This window comes from Mobula hypostoma, chromosome 6 (genome assembly GCF_963921235.1).
Source record: "Mobula hypostoma chromosome 6, sMobHyp1.1, whole genome shotgun sequence".
Lineage (NCBI taxonomy): Eukaryota > Metazoa > Chordata > Chondrichthyes > Myliobatiformes > Myliobatidae > Mobula > Mobula hypostoma.
This window is the reverse complement of record NC_086102.1, coordinates 51,198,165-51,219,553: the sequence shown is the minus strand read 5'-3', so window position 1 is coordinate 51,219,553 and position 21,389 is coordinate 51,198,165. Positions and strand designations below refer to the sequence as shown.

Below are 21,389 nucleotides of genomic sequence, written 5' to 3'. Positions count from 1 at the left end.
GTGAAAAGGCACATCAATTTTAGGAGTATAGATCTTTTCAGGTCGTAGAGCCTTAGTTAGATCCATTACAGTTTCTTATTATGCCGAGTTGGGTCTGTAACAGGAATCTGATGCCAATCATTCACTCTGCAGATACTTTAGTCTGTCTTTAAAAGTCACGTGTAGGTGTTGCTAATAGGGAGGTTCTTGGGTCCTTCTTTTCCTATAGCTGTTCAATAATCTACAATTTTTTTTTGCTTCAGTATTGCAGTTGATGGCCCTTTTGGCACTGCCAGTGAAGACGTCTTTCTGTATGAGGCTGCTGTTCTAGTTGGAGCAGGGATTGGAGTAACCCCCTTTGCATCTGTTCTCAAATCTGTCTGGTACAAGTACACTCATTCTGATCCAAATCTGAAACTGAAAAAGGTAATGCACATTACAGACATTGCTTTGGGAAGATTTCCTTTGTTTGCAAGAACTGGTTATCAGAATTTTCTAATGCTTATTAGATCCAGTGATTTATAAATTAATAAAAAACAAGTATTTGACAGTTTTATACACAGCTGGTATAAAAGAATGCAATTAAGTGCTCCTCTGGCCAGCTGTTTTCGTTCTATCCACTGTGTGTTGTGTACTTAATATTTTAGTAATATTTGAGTAACATTGTAAATGTATTGTTTGATTAAGCATTCTTTGTTGTTTAAATAATTTATTACAGGTTGTATGTAAAAGTATGTGAATGGCTTACATCATTACATCAGCACGTCATGCGTTCATGTCTTGCTAAAAGTAAAAATGAACATACACAAGTTATATGCAAAAGAAAATCTGCAGTTTCTGGAAATCCAAGTAAACGCACAAACTGCTGGAGGAACTCAGCAGGCCAGGCAGCATCTGTGGAAAAAAAGTACAGTTGATGTTTAAGTCGGGGCAAGACCCTTCAGCAGGACTGGAGAAAAAACAAAGATAAGGAGTAGATTTAAAAGGTGGAGGAGGGGAGAGAGAAACACAAGGTGATAGGTAAAACAGAAGGGGGAGAGATGAAGCAAAGAGCTGGGAAGTTGATTGGTGAAAGAGATACAGGGCTGGAGAAGGGGGAGTCTGACAGGAGAGGACAGAATGCCATGGAAGAAAGAAAAGCAGGGAGGAGCAAGGAACATCTCCAAAATCTCAAGAAAGTGTTAAAACGTTTAGAAGATTATGGACTCAGAGCACAGTGCAACAAGTGTGAATTCTTTAAATCAAGAATCACTTATTGTGGTCACACCACTGATGCACAAGATTACACAAGTGTGCTGAGAAAATTCAAGTGGTGGTGGATGCCACAAGGCTAAAGGATGTTGCATCATTGTGATCCTTTACAAGAGTTATCAATTACTATAAAAGGTTTCTGCCAAAGCTGGCTACTGTGATCCACCCCTTGAATTCATTACTACAGATCGGAAAGAGATGGCAATGGACAAAGCAGTGTGAGGTGACTTTCCAAGAGATACGGGAAATAGTGACATCAGGCACTGTACTCACACATTGCGATTCAGATCATCCAGTGAAACTTGTTTGTGACGCCTCGCATTATGGTATAGATGTAGTCATGTCACAGGTTATGAGTGATGGGAGTGACAAAAATAGCCTTTGCATCATGTTCTCTTACTGCTGCAGAGAAAAAAGAAATGCACAGATTGACAGAGAGGCCTTGAGTCTGGTTTGGGTGTAAAATGATTCAACCAGAATGAATGGGAGAGAGTTATCCTCATTACTGATCATCAGCTGCTGGTGTCCATTTTCAATCCACGGAAGGGTGTTCCACTAACAGCAGCGGCACAAGTGCAGAGATGGGCTCTGTTTCTTGGGGGACACAATTACTAAATCAAATTCAAGAGGACGACTAATCATGTCTTGTTTGCCCTTGGAATAAGAAATACCTAAACAATTTACAAAAGAGGACACTCCTCCTGATGTATTTTCCCCAATGCAAATCAAAAGTCTCCCTATTATGACAGAGATGACCCAAAGGGAAACTAGAAAAGACCCCACACTGTCTCAGGTTGAAATGGCCACCCAAGGTAGTTGGAATGTGCAGCAGAAATTCCGGTTCCCCCACTTATAGCAGTACTGCGATGAACTTCCCCATGACCAGTGGGGGAGGGGGTTTGCATTATGTGAGTATTGTGAGTTATTGTGTCATTAAAGCTGAGAGCTGAAGTTTTGGAGGACTTACATGCTGGTCATTTAGGCATGGTCAAAATGAAGTATTTGGCTCGCAGATTTGTTTGGTGGCCTGGGCAGATCAAGAAGCTCGCTATGCATTGTTTGGGATGCCAGCACATTCAGAAGATGCCAAGAGCAGTGCCTCTCCATCCCCAGGAATGGTTTGCATTGCCCCGTCAGAAGATTCATGATAATTTTGTTGGACCATTCATGGGCACAAATTTCTTGGATGCAGCTACCAAGTGGCCAGATGTGTTCCCAATAGCTCCCACTAGAGCCTTGCACACTGCTGATATGTTGAGAAGCCTCTTCTCAAGGACTGGTGCTCCAGAACATTTTGTCAGTGACATGGACCACAGTTTGTTGTGATCAATTTCAGTCATTCCTGAAAATGCACCGTACTACCCAGGTACAAATGGTGTGGCATAAATGTTTGTCCAGAGTCTAAAGAACACACTGCAAGCAATGTCAGTAAACCACACTACACTGACATTGAACCAGGAGCTTGTCAATTTCCTCCTTACATATCGCAATGCAGCACAATCCACAATCAATAACTCACCAGCTCTGCTGTTCCTGAGTCATCCCTTGTGTTCACGCTTGGATCCCCAACAGCTGAGACAAACTGAGGGATCCTTAATCAGGTAAATACGATGTTTCTTAATCTTCCAGAAATAGTAAGGGACAGAGGGTCCAGTGAGATGGAGGAACTGAGCGAAATACATGTTAGTAGGGAAGTGGTGTTAGGTAAATTGAAGGGATTGAAGGCAGATAAATCCCCAGGGCCAGATGGTCTGCATCCCAGAGTGCTTAAGGAAGTGGCCCAAGAAATAGTGGATGCATTAGTGATAATTTTTCAAAACTCGTTAGATTCTGGACTAGTTCCTGAGGATTGGAGGGTGGCTAATGTAACCCCACTTTTTAAAAAAGGAGGGAGAGAGAAACCGGGGAATTATAGGCCGGTTAGCCTAACGTCGGTGGTGGGGAAACTGCTGGAGTCAGTTATCAAGGATGTGATAACAGCACATTTGGAAAGCGGTGAAATGATCGGACAAAGTCAGCATGGATTTGTGAAAGGAAAATCATGTCTGACGAATCTCATAGAATTTTTTGAGGATGTAACTAGTAGAGTGGATAGGGGAGAACCAGTGGATGTGGTATATTTGGATTTTCAAAAGGCTTTTGACAAGGTCCCACACAGGAGATTAGTGTGCAAACTTAAAGCACATGGTATTGGGGGTAAGGTATTGGTGTGGGTGGAGAATTGGTTAGCAGACAGGAAGCAAAGAGTGGGAATAAACGGGACCTTTTCAGAATGGCAGGCGGTGACTAGTGGGGTACCGCAAGGCTCAGTGCTGGGACCCCAGTTGTTTACAATATATATTAATGACTTGGATGAGGGAATTAAATGCAGCATCTCCAAGTTTGCGGATGACACGAAGCTGGGTGGCAGTGTTAGCAGTGAGGAGGATGCTAAGAGGATGCAGGGTGACTTGGATAGGTTGGGTGAGTGGGCAAACTCATGGCAGATGCAATTTAATGTGGATAAATGTGAAGTTATCCACTTTGGTGGCAAAAATAGGAAAACAGATTATTATCTGAATGGTGGCCGATTAGGAAAAGGGGAGGTGCAACGAGACCTGGGTGTCATTATACACCAGTCATTGAAAGTGGGCATGCAGGTACAGCAGGCGGTGAAAAAGGCGAACGGTATGCTGGCATTTATAGCAAGAGGATTCGAGTACAGGAGCAGGGAGGTACTACTGCAGTTGTACAAGGCCTTGGTGAGACCACACCTGGAGTATTGTGTGCAGTTTTGGTCCCCTAATCTGAGGAAAGACATCCTTGCCATAGAGGGAGTACAAAGAAGGTTCACCAGATTGATTCCTGGGATGGCAGGTCTTTCATATGAAGAAAGACTGGCTGAACTGGGCTTGTACTCGTTGGAATTTAGAAGATTGAGGGGGGATCTGATTGAAACGTATAAGATCCTAAAGGGATTGGACAGGCTAGATGCGGGAAGATTGTTCCCGATGTTGGGGAGGTCTAGAACGAGGGGTCACAGTTTGAGGATAGAGGGGAAGCCTTTTAGGACCGAGGTTAGGAAAAACTTCTTCACACAGAGAGTGGTGAATCTGTGGAATTCTCTGCCACAGCAAACTGTTGAGGCCAGTTCATTAGCTATGTTTAAAAGGAAGTTAGATATGGCCCTTGTGGCTACAGGGGTCACGGGGTATGGAGGGAAGGCTGGGTTCTGAGTTGGATGATCAGCCATGATCATAATAAATGGCGGTGCAGGCTCGAAGGGCCGAATGGCCTACTCCTGCACCTATTTTCTATGTTTCTATGTTTCTATGTTTCTATGTTTCACTCCTGGTGAGGGACTACAGATGTGCTCAAAAGTGGGTACTTGACAAGATTAAGGACAGAACTAGACCACTCTCGTGCACAGTGGAGATTGCACCTGATTTCATCTGGAGACAACACATCGATCAGTTGAGGAGAGCAGAGTCAATTGTTAGAGAAGAAAGGTGTCCAGAGCTGTCAAAACCACTTCCTGCAGAGTCAACTTCTACAACCACCACAGATTGTTTCACAGGCCCCAAAACCTGTGATTCTTTCATAACCAAAAGTCACACCTGCCAAGCAGAGTGATCCCCCTTGTTAGGAAAAACATCCAACAAGAATAAGAAAGAGTAAGCGAGGGAGGGGAAGATGGTGGCATGAAGCAGCATGCAGCTGCCACTCCGGTGAATGATATCTGTTATCAGTCAAATAGGGTGCCGTGCACAATCCTGATTGGATGGAGACAGACGTTGAGAGCACGGAGGAACATCTGCTGAAACTTCTGAAATGCCTGTTTCACTGCCACTGCTACTGTGTGATCCAGAATCTCCGGAGGGGAAGGCCCCGAGTTCTCGGCTTTGCTTGTTGCTTGGCAGCTGGGGCGGGGTCAAAGCGCTCAGCAGAGATGGTGCTCGGTGCCGGAGGACTGGTCGGAGGCTCGAAGTTTTCAGATGGACTCAGAGTCGGCTGCAGTCCGGTGCTTCCAATGCATCGGCAAGTTTGCGGCGCTTCCATCTGCGTGAGATGATGGGGCTATCGGGACTTGAGACTTTTTTTTTGCTGTGCCCATGGTCTGCTCTTCATCAAATTACGGTATTGCTTTGCACTGTTGTAACTATATGTTATAATTATGTGGTTTTGTCAGTTTAGTCTTGGTTTGTCCTGTTTCTGTGATATCTTTCTGGAGGAACATTGTATCTTTTTCTAATGCATGCATTTCTAAATGACAATAAACGAGGACTGAGTGTCCTCATAATCTAACCTAATCTAATCTTCCACAGTGATTAAATCTTTAGGCCTGAATGGGGCAATTTATAATGTACTATGCTGTAGATGTTTATTTAGTAGTTTTAATATATAGTTTACTGTATATATGTATATAAGTTGAGATGCATTCTATATTGAGTTGAAGTTTCCAGCTAAGCAAGTAGGAGTGCTATGTATCTAATATTTAAGTAACATCATAAACATTTTGTTTCATTTAGCATTCTTTGCCTTTTTAAATGATTCATTACAGGTTATATGTAAAAGTATGTGAATGGCTTACATCATTATGCCACCATGTCATATGTGCATGTCTCGCTAAATGTAAAAACAAACGTACACAAGTTAATTCCCTGCTCTGTGTTCTTTCTTTCAATTAGTTTTATGTTTTGGAGTTACAAAAAATAACACCGTGAACTTGAAATTATCAGACATTCTATTCTCTGGGACCTGGAATTTTAATCTCATAAGGATGTATAGCCAAGAAGAAGGCAATCAGCTCAGCATTTTCATGTCAGCTGAAATTTCCCTGTCCAGGCTGATTTCATTTTCTCAGCCTTGCTCAATCGCCTTGTACAGTTCCAAGTATGATTTACTTCAAGACTTCTACCACTCCCCTGACCAACAGCCCTATCTGTTCATACTAGTTCCCACATTAAATGGGAAGTGACAACCTGCTTCTTGCTTAATTTTCAAATTAGAGGAACTTTGTTACTTGAAGTACTCACATATTAGATGCTGAATTGCAGAATTTTTTAAACCAAGTCAGTCGCAGTGCTGGCATTCAAAGCTCATTGACACCACAACCCCAAATTGAACAAGTGAGGGGGCACAAATTTGACTATCTATTTTATTTCTGATTAAGTTCAACTGATGTCATAAATTAACGTGATAACAAAGCTCTTCAATTTAAGGAAAATTTCTGCAAACCACTGCTTGACTAAAAGACTAAAATAGCCAATAACCTGAGAAGCAAAAGTGGTAAAATGGAAATTTACTTATTACAATTGGAACATTTGATTAACTTACAGCAAACAGCTTAATTTCCAATGGGAAATAGAATATTACCATCTATATGAGCCAGTAATGGAAAGAGATAGCTTTCTTCCCCTTGGTAATGTACAATGCTTAAGTATTATGTTGGTATGTGCTTTGTTTTATACCAGGGAAGTCTGTGAATGAGCAGACTTTCTCCAAGTCCAAGCCTCTCCAAGGAGATGTTCATCTCTTGGATTTTGAAGTTTACTAAATTTATATTTCTGCCTCAAATCCCTGGGTCTCCAAACATTTTAGCATTTGACCCATGCTGCCTTTTTATTATACCTCTACTAGCTCATCAGTCCAAATTTTAATTAGATCTGATATCTCATAAGCCATATTTCTAGCTAGATTTGGAAGTGCAAAATAAAAAATCAATGTACTGTCACATTCAGCTTTTTCAGCAGTTCCTCTCAAAGCTTTTAGAACCAGATTCTGAAAAAAAAATTTGATTATATTTCCTTCCAACTATAATCACGTAACTGAAATTAAATCAATTCATCTTCCAAGCGTGCTGAAAACCCTTGTTTACTTTCTCAATGCCTGGGGCGATGCACTTCACACAAATGGATTATTATTGTGCTTATTAATGATGAAATGAGGTCTTGCCAGAAATATCATTACCTTTTTGACTGATAACATTTATTTAGTCAACAGTAAATGAAAGCCCCATTAAAATAAGTGCAAAGTAATAAGATGTTTTTAGTTCACTTAAACTCAGTCAAGTAACAGAAAACAGGAGGGGCGAGGCAATGCTGACAAAGAAAGCAATTATATTTTGGTGGAAGCAGAAGCGAAGCTGGTAGAGCACAACAGATTCGTTGGAAGTTTCTATGGTGTATCCATCTACACCTTTCATCTCCAATAATTGACAGCTAATGCTGTAGGAATAAATATAAAGGTGTGCAGTAAATACAATTAAATTGTGGGATGGGAAAGGGATAGATGGGAAAATGATATTGTAAATATAATTTATTCTACTTATTGAATTATAATATAAATATTATTGCAATGCAACAATTGACAAATTGCATCACAGACACAAAGTAAGTTTAGTGTTATTATTTTTTAGATCTATTTCTACTGGCTCTGCCGGGAAACCAGTGCTTTTGAGTGGTTTGCTGACCTCCTTCAATCCCTTGAGTCTCAAATGCTTGAAAGAGGTAATTCCGATTTCTTGAGCTACAACATTTACCTCACTGGATGGGATGAAAACCAGGTAACAATTTACTAATTTTACCATGTTCTTTCAGCAGACATTATCCTAGAAATCTAGATAAAAATATCTGGCGAGAACGTGAGTGGACGTGGTGATATGAGGGGGCAAGATTTTCACACACAGAGTGGTGGGTGCCTGGAATGAATTACCAGGGGTAATATTAGAAGCAGGCAGCTTGGTGCTACTTAAGGGACTTTTACGAATGGAATGGAGGATGCAGATGGTAAGCAGGAAGAAGATATTTAGTATAAACTGGTATTAAGATGGGTAAAACATCATGGGCTGAATGGCCTGTGCCATACTCCATTTCACTATGTTTTATGTTCTAATGAATCTGGCCTGGAGTGACCTTAAAAGATTTACTTTACTGCATGGCAAAGGCCAAGCAACAGGAACAGACCTGAAATTACCCCTTATCATTCTGAACAGCAGTAGAAATACTTCAACACCCGGAACACTTCAGACCTAAGTAAAGAACAGCAAAGGCACAGGAGAGTTTGTAGACACTGGAAATCTTGAGCAACACACAATGCTGCAGGAACTCAGCAGTCACACAACATCTACCGAGGGAAATAAACAGTTGATATTTCGGACGGAGACCCTTCATCAGCACTCCTGCTGTGATCTATCTACTAACCTGGCAAATAACTAAGTTTTAAATTTTTCTTCCAGTATGATATTAAGCCTGTGTATAATTCATCATAATAAGCTTTAAATTTCAATTGATTAGTATTTTTATTGTTAGAGGAAGTTAATGTTCTTTCCAAGTGAGGAAACATATAGATTAACATTTTTAAATACCCAGAAGTTGAAGGAACAATGTCAAAATTGACTCAGATCTGATCTCTAGATTTGAATAAATGTTGTTCTGATCTTCATCAGACATCTGCAATATTAAACTTCCCCAAATATTACAGAATTGAAACTTTCCAGTCATTCTATCAGATGTCAAAATCTGTTAAGTGTTAAACCACGGATAAAAGTACACATAAATAAATTTGAGAAAACTTGGTTATATATGGGAAATGCTTTGATTGCATCACATATGCAGGACACATTATAAACAACCATAGAATTATTTCAGATCAAAATTGGAGAGATCTACAACAGAAATAAACTTGCAGGCCTATATGGGTTCAGCAAGAAAAACATTTGACTAGATTTGTCTCCAGGAAGGTGGGTGCATTCAGCAGCCAAAAGATCTCCTTGTATGCCACAATGGCTCTGGAGAAGAAAAGACCATCATCTGTGCCAGTCCTTTGAAAGAACATGCCTGATATAGGTCCCTTGGCCTATACCCTTCTCCCCAAAGTCAGAAAATTAGACCTCTCTGAGTGTATGCCCAGTTACCATTTGAAAATTCCAGCATTCTTTCTCGTGTTTCTTTCGTGATCACAAGGCTCTGTTGGATATTGATTGCTGCAGGCCTGCTTCCCTTGTTTGGTGGTGAGCCAGGCGGCGAGGCAGCAGTGTCACCTCAGTTGTAGTGAGGACTAGGCCTCAAGCCTCAGACTTGCACTGTAGCCTGACATCCAGGCTCAGCTGGTGATGGCCTCTCCCATCAGTGCTGCCCTCCAGTGTTGGATCAGTGGAATTACAGACTGGACCACTAGGAAGCATCAATTTCAGTGCCAGGGTGTTTTGATCTTAACAACATTGTTGAAAGAAAAATCAAAATTTTAATCCAATTCTTTCACCACTCATTTTAAATCAGTGAACCCTGGTTAGCAAACTATTTCCTGGAAGTATTTTTTTCACTCTCTCATTTAAAATGACTCCTTTAATTGTTTAATTTTTGTACTGTTGTGAATAATCCTACATCTCATGCCTCATCATATCCGAAGTCATACTTTCTTGGTAAATTCCTCAATAAATTTTTAAGGACCTTCCTTTTGTGTGGTTTAGATTACAACACAGATTTCATCCGAAGTCCAGCAGGAAACAATAGAACTGTGTTTTCACTGCACCCTCTCACATGGCCAGTATCCCATTCTTCTACTTAAGCACATTGTCAGATTGTCTCACCATGTTTGAAAGATTGTGAATGTCCACCTCTATGTACTGTTATCCTTCTATGCTTTTAAAACAGAGCCACACTGCCCCTCCATGTTGTTCCTCCAAAAGTACATCCCCTCAGATCTCCGTGCATTAAATTGCGTCAGCCACATATTGACAGTTCCTCAGTGTTTTCTTCTTCATGAAATCCATTCCTATTTGCTTCATCATTTGTCATTTTGCTAAGTTTTATTTTTATATAATTTTTTTATTGAGATAGGCCCTTCCGGACCCATCAAGCGGCACCACCCAGCAACCCTTGATTTAACCCTAGCCTAACCATAGGATAACTTACAATGGCCAATTAAACTACCAACCAGTACATCTTTGGATTGTTGGAGGAAACTGGAGCACCCACAGGAAACCCACGTGATCACAGGGAGAATGTATAAACTCCTTACAGACAGTGGCAGGAATTGAACCTGGTCACTGGTACTGTAAAGCATTGTGCTAACCACTAGGGTACTACGCTACCCTATCTGTTCACTTCAAAATTTTTTTATATAATATAATTTTTATTGTTTTCAAAAAGAATACATGAAAAGATAAAATCTACCCTCCCCCCTCCCCTTAACCCTCCCCCCCCCATATATAGTCCTACCTAAAAAGAGAGAAGAGAAAAAAAAAAGAAGAGCCGCCTGGGTATTGGAAGGTTTCCTCATGCTCCATGGGATTCAAAATAAATTTGGTATAATTATTCGTTACTTTCCCCAAGGGACCAAGATCTTTATCGGAGCACTTAAATATGCCATCCTATCTTTTGTAAATAAGGGCGCCAAATATTCAAATATGTTACATATTTATCTCTTAAATTATAAGTAATTTTTTCAAGTGGAATAGAACTAGCCATTTCATTATTTCAACGATCCATACTTAAATACGAATCAGATTTCCAAGTAACTGCTATAGTCTTCTTAGCTACTGCCAATGCAATTTTTATAAATTCTTTCTGATATTTATTCAATTTAAGTTTCGGCTTTATCCCTTCAATATCACCTAATAGAAATAATACAGGGTTATGTGGAAGTTGAGTTCCAGTAATTTGTTCCAATAAGACTCTTAAATTTATCCAAAAGGGTTGAATTTTAAAACAAGACCAAGTAGAATGTAAAAAAGTACCAATTTCTTGATTACACCGAAAGCATTTATCAGATAGATTTGAATTTAATCTATTTACTTTTTGTGGTGTAATATATAATTGGTGTAAAAAATTATATTGTACTAATCTAAGTCGAACATTTATTGTATTTGTCATACTGTCAAGACAGAGTCTTGACCAATTTGTTTCATCAATATTAATATTCAGATCTGTTTCCCATTTTTGCTTTGACTTATGGATTCCTTGTTTAATTGTCTGTTCTTGAATCAAATTATACATACGAGAAATAAATTTTTAAATTTTCCCTTTTTGAATTAAAATTTCAATTTCATTAGGTTTTGGCAAAAACATTGTTTGACCCAGCTTACCTTTTAAGTAAGCCCTTAATTGAAGGTAACAAAAGAAAGTATTATTTGATATTTTATATTTATCCTTTAATTGTTCAAATGACATCAATATACCTCGTTCAAAACAATCTCCTATAAATTTAATCCCTTTTTGGTACCAATTATATAAAAGTTGATTGTCCATTGTAAAAGGAATAAGTCTGTTTTGGAACAAAGGTCTCCTTGCTAATAGAGATTTCTGTGTTTCATTATCAACGTTTATCTTATTCCATAGATCAATCAAATGTGTTTAATATAGGAGATTCTTTCTTTTCCCGTATTCATTTAGATTCCCATTTATATATAAAATCTTCAGGTCTATTTTCTCCTATCTTGTTTAATTCTATTTTAATCCATGCTGGTTTTCGATCATCGAAGAAAGATGCAATAAATCTAAATTGATTTGCTTTATAATAGTTTTTAAAGTTTGGAAGTTGTAACCCTCCTAACCCAAATTTACATGTCAATTTTTCCAATGATATTCTTGACATTTTACCTTTCCAAAGAAATTTTCTCACACATTTATTTAACTCTTGAAAAAATTTCTGTGGCAATTGTATTGGTAATGTTTGAAACAAATACTGTAATATAGGAAATATATTCATTTTTACAACATTGACTCTACCTACTAATGTTATTGGTAGTATCATCCATTTGTCAAAATCTTCTTGAATTTTTTTCAATAGTGGTAAATAATTAAATTTATATAAATTCTTTACATCATTATCAAGTCTTATACCTAAATACTTTATGCCATTTACCAGCCATCTAAATTGGGTTACTAATCGACATTGACTATAGTCTCCTTTAGTAAGAGGTAAAATTTCACTTTTATCCCAATTTATTTTGTAACCTGATACCTTCCCATATTCATCCAATCTAGAAGATAATTTATGTAACGAATGTTGTGGGTTTGTTAAGTAGATCAAAACATCATCAGCAAAAAGATTAATTTTATATTTCTCCTGACTAACTCTAAAACCCATAATATCTGGATCAATTCTGATTAGTTCTGCTAATGGCTCTATCGCCAGTACAAATAAAGCAGGTGATAATGGACAACCTTGTCTAGTTGACCTTTTTAACTGGAATGGTGTTGAAATTTGAGAGTTTGTCACTACTTTAGCCTTAGGGTTAGAATTTAAAGTTTTAATCCAATTTATAAAAGATGTTCCTAACCCATATTTTTCTAATACTTTAAATAAAAAATCCTATTCTAATCTATCAAATGCTTTTTCTGCATCCAAGGCTACTACTATACTCTTCTCGTCCCTTTTTTGTGCCAAATGAATTATACTGAGTAGCCGGGTTACATTATCTGCCAATTGTCTATTTTTAATAAATCCTGTTTGATCCATATGTATTAATTTTGGTAAATATTTAGATAATCTATTCGATAAAATTTTTGCTATTATTTTATAATCCGTATTCAATAAAGAAATAGGCCTGTATCATGTTGGTTTCATAGAATCTCTGTCTTTTTTTGGCAATACTATTACAATCGCGGTTGAAAAAGATTCTGGAAGTTTATGTATTTTTTCTGCTTGACGTATTAGTTCCATAAAGAGAGGAAATAATAAATCTTTGAATTTTTTATAAAATTCAGGTGGAAAACCATCTTCTCCTGGAGATTTTGTTACTTTGGAGTGATTCTAAAGCTTCTTCAACTTCTTTTAATGTAAAAGGCATATCTAATCCCTTCTGTTCTTCCAAATTCAATTTTGGAAGAGATACTTGTGATAAAAACCTTTCTATCTCATTAACATCATTTTGAGATTCTGATTGATGTAATTCAGAATAGAAATTTTTAAAGGTTTCATTTATTTCAAGAGGTTTATAAGATATTTTATTTGCCCTTGTTCTAATTGCATTTATTGTTTTGGAAGCTTGTTCCGTTTTCAACTGCCAGGCAAGAATTTTATGTGCTCTCTCACCTAACTCATAATACCTTTGTTTAGTTCTTATAACTGCTTTTTCCACTCTATATGTCTGAAGCGTATTATATTGTAACTTCAATTTGACAAGTTGCCTTCGTTTTTCTTCTGACATATATCTTTGAGATTCTTTTTCTATTTTTGTAATCTCTTTTTCCAATTGATCTAGTTCTGCCATATATTCTTTCTTAATTTTAGACGTATAACTTATTATCTGGCCCCTAAGATATGCTTTCATCGCATCCCATAATATAAATTTATCATCCACTGAATGAAAGTTTGTATCCAAAAAAATTGAATCTGCTTTTTCATAAAATCACAAAAATCTTGACGTTTTAATAATGTTGAATTAAATCTCCATCTATAAGCCACTTCTTCCTTATCAGCCATTATTATTGTCATTAATAAAGGAGAATAATCTGATAATATTCTTGCTTTATATTCCATATTTTTCACTCTGTGTTGAATATGCATTGATAATAGAAAAAAATCTATCCTTGAGTAAGTTCACTTCAAAATTAAATTTGCTAGACATATCCATATCACTTAAAAAAAAGAGAAACATAGCTTTCTATACTGGTGCCTGGAGAACTTCATAACTTCTGTTGAGCCAGAAAAATATCTGATAATGTTACACCTTCGCTTTCCCTCAGACAATTACTTTTAATACCATGTGTAATTGCTTTCCCAACAATTCTGTTATTTATAACAATGGAGTGCCTTTCAAAATTCCATGTTAATATCTACTACAGTATCTCTTTTACTTCATTAAAGAATGGAATTGGATTAATCAGATACCATTTGTTACACTTATGTTACTTTAAAAGATTTGAGAAGGAAGTCTCTTATTAATCTATACATCCCAAAGTGAGAATTAATTTGATGTACACTAGTCATTGGTCACCTCTGCTCTCGCAAGGGTTTTTCCTTTAATCCTAATCAGCCCTTTAACTTCCCTCTGAAGTTACTTTAATAATGCTTTTATTTCTATTATATATTGTACTGATAAAAGTTAGCATAGTAATACCTTTTCAGCCTCACAATTTTGGTTTTCAATTTTTCGTAAATTGTTGGCAGGTTTTGGAATTTCCCTTTTAATCTGAAAAGGGATCTTTAGCTTCCTTTTTATGTTACTGGCTGTACCTTTTCTCTTACATTCTATTCGCCCACATTACAGCCTCCTTCAGCTGCTCTTCTGAACATTTTGTATGCTTCTCAGATCTCTACTGTATTTTACAGAACTAGCTAAACTAGATCAATTTCAATATCTTATAACAAACAGAATGATTCAGCTCATAAACCCTTTAGTATGTCATCTTCCTGAAATATTTCATTATTGAACTATCCCATTACTCCCTACCTTTACTCCATTCCTGTAAAAAAACTTAAAAACATTGCAGCCAGCAATGTGTTTTACACTCCTTCCTAGGTTTAAGCCCAGTAATGCAATTAGTATTATAATTTGTGCCTAAATTCCAACATTGATGCACAGAGCTGTGCTTGTCTGTTTTTTTTATTTCCCTTCAACTCCTCCGCTTTCTACATTAGTCTTCACGTTGTGCTCTTTGCTCCTTCGGTCTACAATGCTTTCTTTCTGTATTTATGACTACTGTTCTCCCAACAAACTAACTAAAAGTTTCCTTCAAAGCACAACTTTACCTCCCAAAAATGACATTGAATCTGGAACTGATCAGTTGCATCCCACCTAGATGGATGGTCTTTCCTGGTTTCGAACGGATCCCAATGCACAGGGAATATAAAACAATCCCTCCTGCACCACTCCTCCTTTAATGTATTCACTTGCACTATCTTCCTGTTTGAGTAATCCAGAGATCAGCAGCTTTGAGGTCCTGTACTTAATAACTTATCCAGCTTCTTACTTGGAGGCTGGCTGCGCCTCTGGTTTTTTTTTCATACATATGACGTTGGCTGCAACATTGGCTTTCATTACTACGCCTGCTGTTTCCTTTCCACACACCAGAAAGACTGAACCCATTCACACATACAAGAAAACAAGTTATCTGTCAATTGCTGAATTTTTCATTGATCTCATGATCTGTCTTTGTGCATCTTTTAGAATGTATTACCCTATAGGAACCTCACAGATTATACTCAGAGTGGTCTAGAATGAAAAGGCAGGTCCAGTGTTTCTGCTTTTACAAACCTTCATAACCATCAAGAGGCAGATCTGAGAGCTGACAAGTACTATGTTACAATTGTAAATGTTTTAAAAATGCACTAGCGCTAAATTCAGATCTGAAAGTGAAAAAAAAAGATTGGTACTTCAGGTATGATGCTCATCAGCTTTAATTTTACATTAGTTGTCAAGTTTTAGTCTATTAGAGATTCAAATAGGGACAATTACTGTTAATGTCAGTACATAAATGAATCTATTCTTTGCTATTTTAACCAAATAAAGTAGAATATTATATTTTTCATGCCTTATTGAATTGTAGCACTGATCAAAAGATCCATGCTCATATCTCTGTTAATTTACCGATTGGTGTGCATTACGACACTAGTGTTCAGTAAGTGTGTATTCTTGGATCATTCTGCTGTTGCTTGATTTAGTGGCACTCACTAATCCAGATGACAAATCACACTTCTGCTACTCATAGGCAACTCACTTTGCTATGCACCATGAAGCCCAAACCGATGTCATCACAGGACTCAAACAAAAGACATTGTACGGGAGACCAAACTGGGAGATCGAATTCAGAAACATTGCAACTAAGCATCCAAGGTAGGAGTAGTGGGCAGAGCTGCTGAGTACGCTACTTCATTTTGAATATATCTTTAAATTTTGTGACAATGCAAAGTTAGAGATTCTCTGTGAAATGGGTTGGTGACACAATATCTTTTTTACTGCTGCTCTGAGTAATGTGAGAGCTTGAGTTGATTCTCCCTCTAACTAACCAGCTTGGATCTCCTTTTCACTAGCTAGATGTTCATATGTGAATACTCACTGCTCTGGGATATAGCTGCATGGATATGACTTCCATTTGAACCTTGGGGAAAGCATATGTTAGAAAATGGCAAAATGCATTAGATAAAACCACAATGTTTTAAAATTCCTTTAAAGTATGTACAGTCTTTATTTGCTTGTAAGGGAAAATAAAAGATGATAATTAACAACATGGTGATATCTAACTGATAAAACAATAATAATAATTGTCATATATTTAATACTATTTTGGATTCCAGGCAGTGTTGAGTATGTTTGGATGTCACTAATATAGAAAATGCTAAATTTATTGGCCTGATTTTAAAGTCTGTGGGATCTCATAGGCATGGGTTTCCCTTGCACAATATCAGAAGTCAGTTCACAAACCGGTGAAAATCTGCAGATGCTGGAAATCCGAGCAACACACGCAAAATGCTGGAGGAACTCAGCAGGCCAGGCAGCATCGATGGAAAAGAGTGCAGTTGACGTTTCAGGCCGAAACCCTTTGGCAAGACTGGAGGAAAAAAGCTGAGGAGCAGATTTAAAAGGTGGGGGAGGGGAGAGAGAAACACAAGGTGATAAGGCCATAAACAGTCCTTTCAGGTGAGGCGACACTTCACCTGTGAGTCTGTTGGTGTCATATACTGTGTCCGGTGCTCCCAGTGTGGCCTCCTGTATATCGGTGAGACCCGGTGTAGATTGGGAGAGCACTTCACCAAGCACCTATGCTCTGTCTGCCAGAAGAAGAGGGATCTCCCAGTGGCCATCCATTTTTAATTCCACTTCTCATTCCCATTCCAATATGTCTAGCCATGGCCTCCATCACTGTCATGATGAGGCCACACTTAAATTGGAGGAAAAACACCTTATATTCCGTTTGGGGAGCCTCCAACCTGATGACATGATCATCGATTTCTGGAACTTCTAGTAATGACCCCACCCTTCCAGCTTGTTCACCATTTCCCATCCCCTTTTCCCTCTCTCACCTTATCTCCTTGCTTCCCTCTGGTGCTTTCCCCATCCCCCCTTTCCTTTCTCCCATGGCCTTCTGTCTCTTTCACCTATCAACTTCCCAGCTCTTTACTTCATCCCTCCCAATTCAGATTTCACCTATTACCTTGTGTTTCTCTCTCCCCCCCACCTCCCACCACCTTATAACTCTACTCCTCAACTTTTTTTCTCCAGTCCTGCCGAAGGGTTTTGGCCCGAAACATCGACTGTATTCTTTTCCATAGGTGCTGCCTGGCCTGCTGAGTTCCTCCAGCATTTTGTGTGTGTTGTTCAGTTGTCAGGTGCCAGCCTAACTGGTTCCTCACCATCTTGCAGCAGTGATGTCATCAGATAGGCCAATTAAACACTCATATTAAAGAATACTTACCGGTTATAAACAAGGAAATTTGGCAATAATCCTCAAGAAGCTTGAGGAAAGAACAACACAATCCACTTGAATGACACCTCAGAAGAGCTATTGATAGAGTGGACAGCCAGAGACATTTTCCCCAGGCATCAATGGTTAATAAAAGAGGGCAAAACCTTAAAGTGTCTGTAGGAAAGTATAGAGGTGATGCCAGAGGTAGGATTTCCACACAGAGAGTGGCTGGTGTGTGGAACGTGCTGCCAAGGATGGTGGTAGAGGCAGATATATTAGGGACATTTAAGAAACTCTTAGATAGGCACATGGGTGAAATGCAAATGGAGCGTTATGTGGGAAGGAAAGGTTAGATTAATATTGGAGTAGGCTCGGCATAGATTGTGGGCTGAAGGCATGTACTTTGTTGTACTGTTCAATGTTCTGCATTCCTTTGGATCCATCCTTTGTTTATTGTTTGCCTTATATCATTATTTCCCTTGTCCTTTAACCTCTTCTGCCTTCCACCTTATTGCAGACCTTCCCTACAGTTCTTTCCTCTACTCCACTTTGCCCTGTCCCTATATTTGCTTTATACCTGTTACATCTCGAAAGAATACTTTTTTCCTAATTATGATGATAGAGCATCAACCTGAGATGTTAGCTCTTTTCCTCTCTCACAGAATCTACCTACTCTACTGAATATCTCCAAAATTTTCAGTTCATATGTATTTTAATATCCTCAGAGCCATAAACAGCAGGAGTGCTTGATTATTTTCATGGTGTTTTGAGAAAATATCCTGAAAAACTGTTCTAATTGAATGGAACCAGAAGTACTGATCTAATTAGGAAAAAAAGGCATTTTTAAAAAGGAAATCAGTAAAATGTTATCTTTATTTTACAGCACCAATGTGGGAGTCTTCCTCTGTGGGCCAGCATCTCTAGCCAAAACTCTAAATAAGATGAGCAGTGCACATTCATCAGGTGATCGGAGAGGAGTACGTTTTATCTTTAACAAGGAAAATTTTTAAGTTCTGGCACCAAAACCTTACTTCTGAATCCAGAGCAGGTTTTAGCTTTTAGCAATGAACCTCACCAAACAGCAAGACACAAAGATCACACATCTGCTGTATATTGACAGGTTTTTTTAAATTTGTTTTTTAAAATAGCTCATAACTAATCCTTTCTTTGATTTATGCTTGGGTTGTAGGTTTTGGCATCATTGTTCCAGAATTAGCATTGTATCGATGTAAACTACGTGTAAAAAAGATACAATTTAAGATACTTGTCTACTTATGTCTGTGTCATAAAGTTGGATTTATAGTCATGTGCATTATTGTGTGAGAGAATCAAATTCAATGTGATTACTTTTTGTTGGTTTGAAGTATGCTGTATATTTATTCAGGCTTTCCCTGTCTGTAGTAGCTTGTGGATCTTTAGATTAACTCAACTGGGACAGGAATCACATGTCTTTGCTCCTTCTGGGTGCTTGTTCCTGATCCTTCTTGACCTTTTGTGCAGAAGATCAATCACAAGGGCAGAATAATAAATCCATCATATCATGTCTAACAAACCCATTTCCAATACAATATCAATCATCTTCAAATAACACAACCTAGTTTCTATGCATTTGGAAATTTCTGTCATGATCCCCTGCATTGGAAATGTCACAGACACTCCTCTGAGTTACCTGTTCGTTTTCGTTCACTTCCCCTCATCACCACTTCAGTTTGAAGAGTAATGTAGAAACTTATCACTAGTAAATACAAGAACTACCTTTCTAACAAGTAGCCATAAGATGACATTTTCACAACAACCACGTCTTTTCCTTGACTTTTAGGTAACATCGGGTGAAATTCACAATAAAAATATGATCTTCCTCAGTCAGACTAACAACCTCGTTGCAGTTAAGAACCAGTAACTTGAAAACCATCTGACTGCAACAAAATCTATCTAAGCCCAGAAATGAATCCCAGAAATGAATCCCAGTAAATAGGTTACTTTTGTTTATGTTGCTTTGCAGAAGGTAATCTTCTAATACTGAGTAGTACAAAACAACTCAAAAGTAATAAATCAGATTTTCAGACTCTACAATAATAAAAATTGTAAAAAAACATTTAATTGGATAGACAGGGGTTTCGAAGCCCAAGGAAACAATATGTTTCTGAAGATGTTCAGTGCACATATACCTGATGGGAAATAGATATTAGGAGGCCTTGAAAGGTGGTGAAAGGAGGATGAAGAGCTCCCAGAGATCACTGGGCTCATGCAAATATGCTTCACCTTGACAATTGATCCTGGCCTCTCCTCACACACTCCAACTTACGTAAGCCCATCACCCATACTGGGACATAGGCTGCCCACAACAGCTCATAAGAGTCCTCTGTCCAGAACCAGTCTTTCAAATTGTCCCCAGGTGTAGCCCATCTTCAAAGATCCTTCGTCTATCAGAGATGAGGAGTTTGGAGCCTCTGTAGCTCTGTTTTTTAACAAAATGGAGTTGCTAGCCCCATGCTCAAACCTCCTCCCTTTGCAGCTGGATTTGGGACCGTCCATGGCAGAGTTCACACACTTTAAGCAGATACCATAATAAATTAGTCCTGATATTCATCTAATATTCAGTCAAATCTGAGCTTTATTTCAAAAGGGAAATTATTTCACGTCGTGGCAATGTACAAATGTGCATGAACTTCCATTTTATATTTTATCTGACAAAGAAAAAAATCAGATATTTCAAGTACAGGAGTTTAGATTTAACAGAGAAATATAAGATGTCTAAAATCTGTGTTATTTGGGCAAACTTCCTTTTTGTATTAATATCTCATAATATATAGGCTGATACAATGTCATATAACTTGATTGAACAAATTATATTAATCTTTACATATTTGGTAATAATTGTTTAAATCATTTCAGTAATGAAATTTCAGCTTTAAGCATTATAGAACAATTTTGTTTAATATAGCAGGAGTCTTTTTGGAAATCTTTATTTTCTACAATTTCTAAAGCTTTGAAAATTAATTTACAACCTAATACATTGACTGTTCTATTTGGAATAGTTCCGCATCATATTCAGGGTATTTCATTTTCAAACCAACATGTAATTGCATTCGTTACATTGTTGGCAAGAGCTATTTTATTGAAGTGGAAAGATACCTCTGCTCCTACATTAACTCAATAGTTTTACCATGTCATGTCTTAGTTTGGAAAAAATTAGAAGTAGAACTTCTGATCCCCAATTTGATTTTGAAAGAAGGTGGGGCTCTTTTGCAAAATATTATAATTAAATTTGAATCAATTTACATGGTTTCCTTCCAATTTTATGTTAGATAAATGTGATTTGGCGGTTGTTTTCTTTTTCTTCTTTTATATATATAAATGATTGTAAGACATATTGCTCCGGGAGTTGGTTCCTAATGGGTTTTTTTCCCCTTTTTTTTGTTTTATAGTTAGTGGGGTTTTTTTTAGTTAACTGGGGTTCTCTTTTTTCCTTCTTTTTCTTTTATAATTTTTTTTTCATTAGCATATATAAGTTTTTTTCTTCAGCTTTAATTATATATATACTAATTTGTTGAATTTCTGTATTTTATAGCTGTAGAAGATTATATATTAATAAAAAGATAGAAAAATGAAATGAATGTAGCAGGTGTCTTCACTGTGCTGTCTAAGTGAATAGAACTTAAGAAATATGGAAATAAAGTTTTCCAAAATGCAATTATTGTTACTGATGAACAAGTCTAAAATAGGAAAATGAATTGCTTATAATTTCTTACAGTGCTACTACATGACAGGTAATCGTAGTCATTCCTTCCAGGCACATGGAATGCTCTTCCCTTCAGTTCTTCTCAG

At 37.7% G+C, this 21,389-nt stretch overlaps 1 protein-coding gene across 2 annotated transcripts in view; it reads left to right on the top strand.

The window, feature by feature from the left end:
- LOC134348044 (cytochrome b-245 heavy chain-like) overlaps nt 1–21,110 on the top strand; it is a 41,125-nt gene extending 20,015 nt beyond the window's left edge. For both annotated transcript variants that reach the window (XM_063050829.1, XM_063050830.1), the window contains 4 exons: nt 243–405; nt 7,628–7,774; nt 15,867–15,991; nt 18,445–21,110. In XM_063050829.1, the coding sequence (XP_062906899.1) occupies nt 243–405; nt 7,628–7,774; nt 15,867–15,991; nt 18,445–18,571 (562 nt within the window). In that variant the 3' untranslated portion in view covers nt 18,572–21,110. The remainder of the gene's footprint in view (nt 1–242; nt 406–7,627; nt 7,775–15,866; nt 15,992–18,444) is intronic.
- The last annotated feature ends 279 nt before the right edge of the window (nt 21,111–21,389 follow it).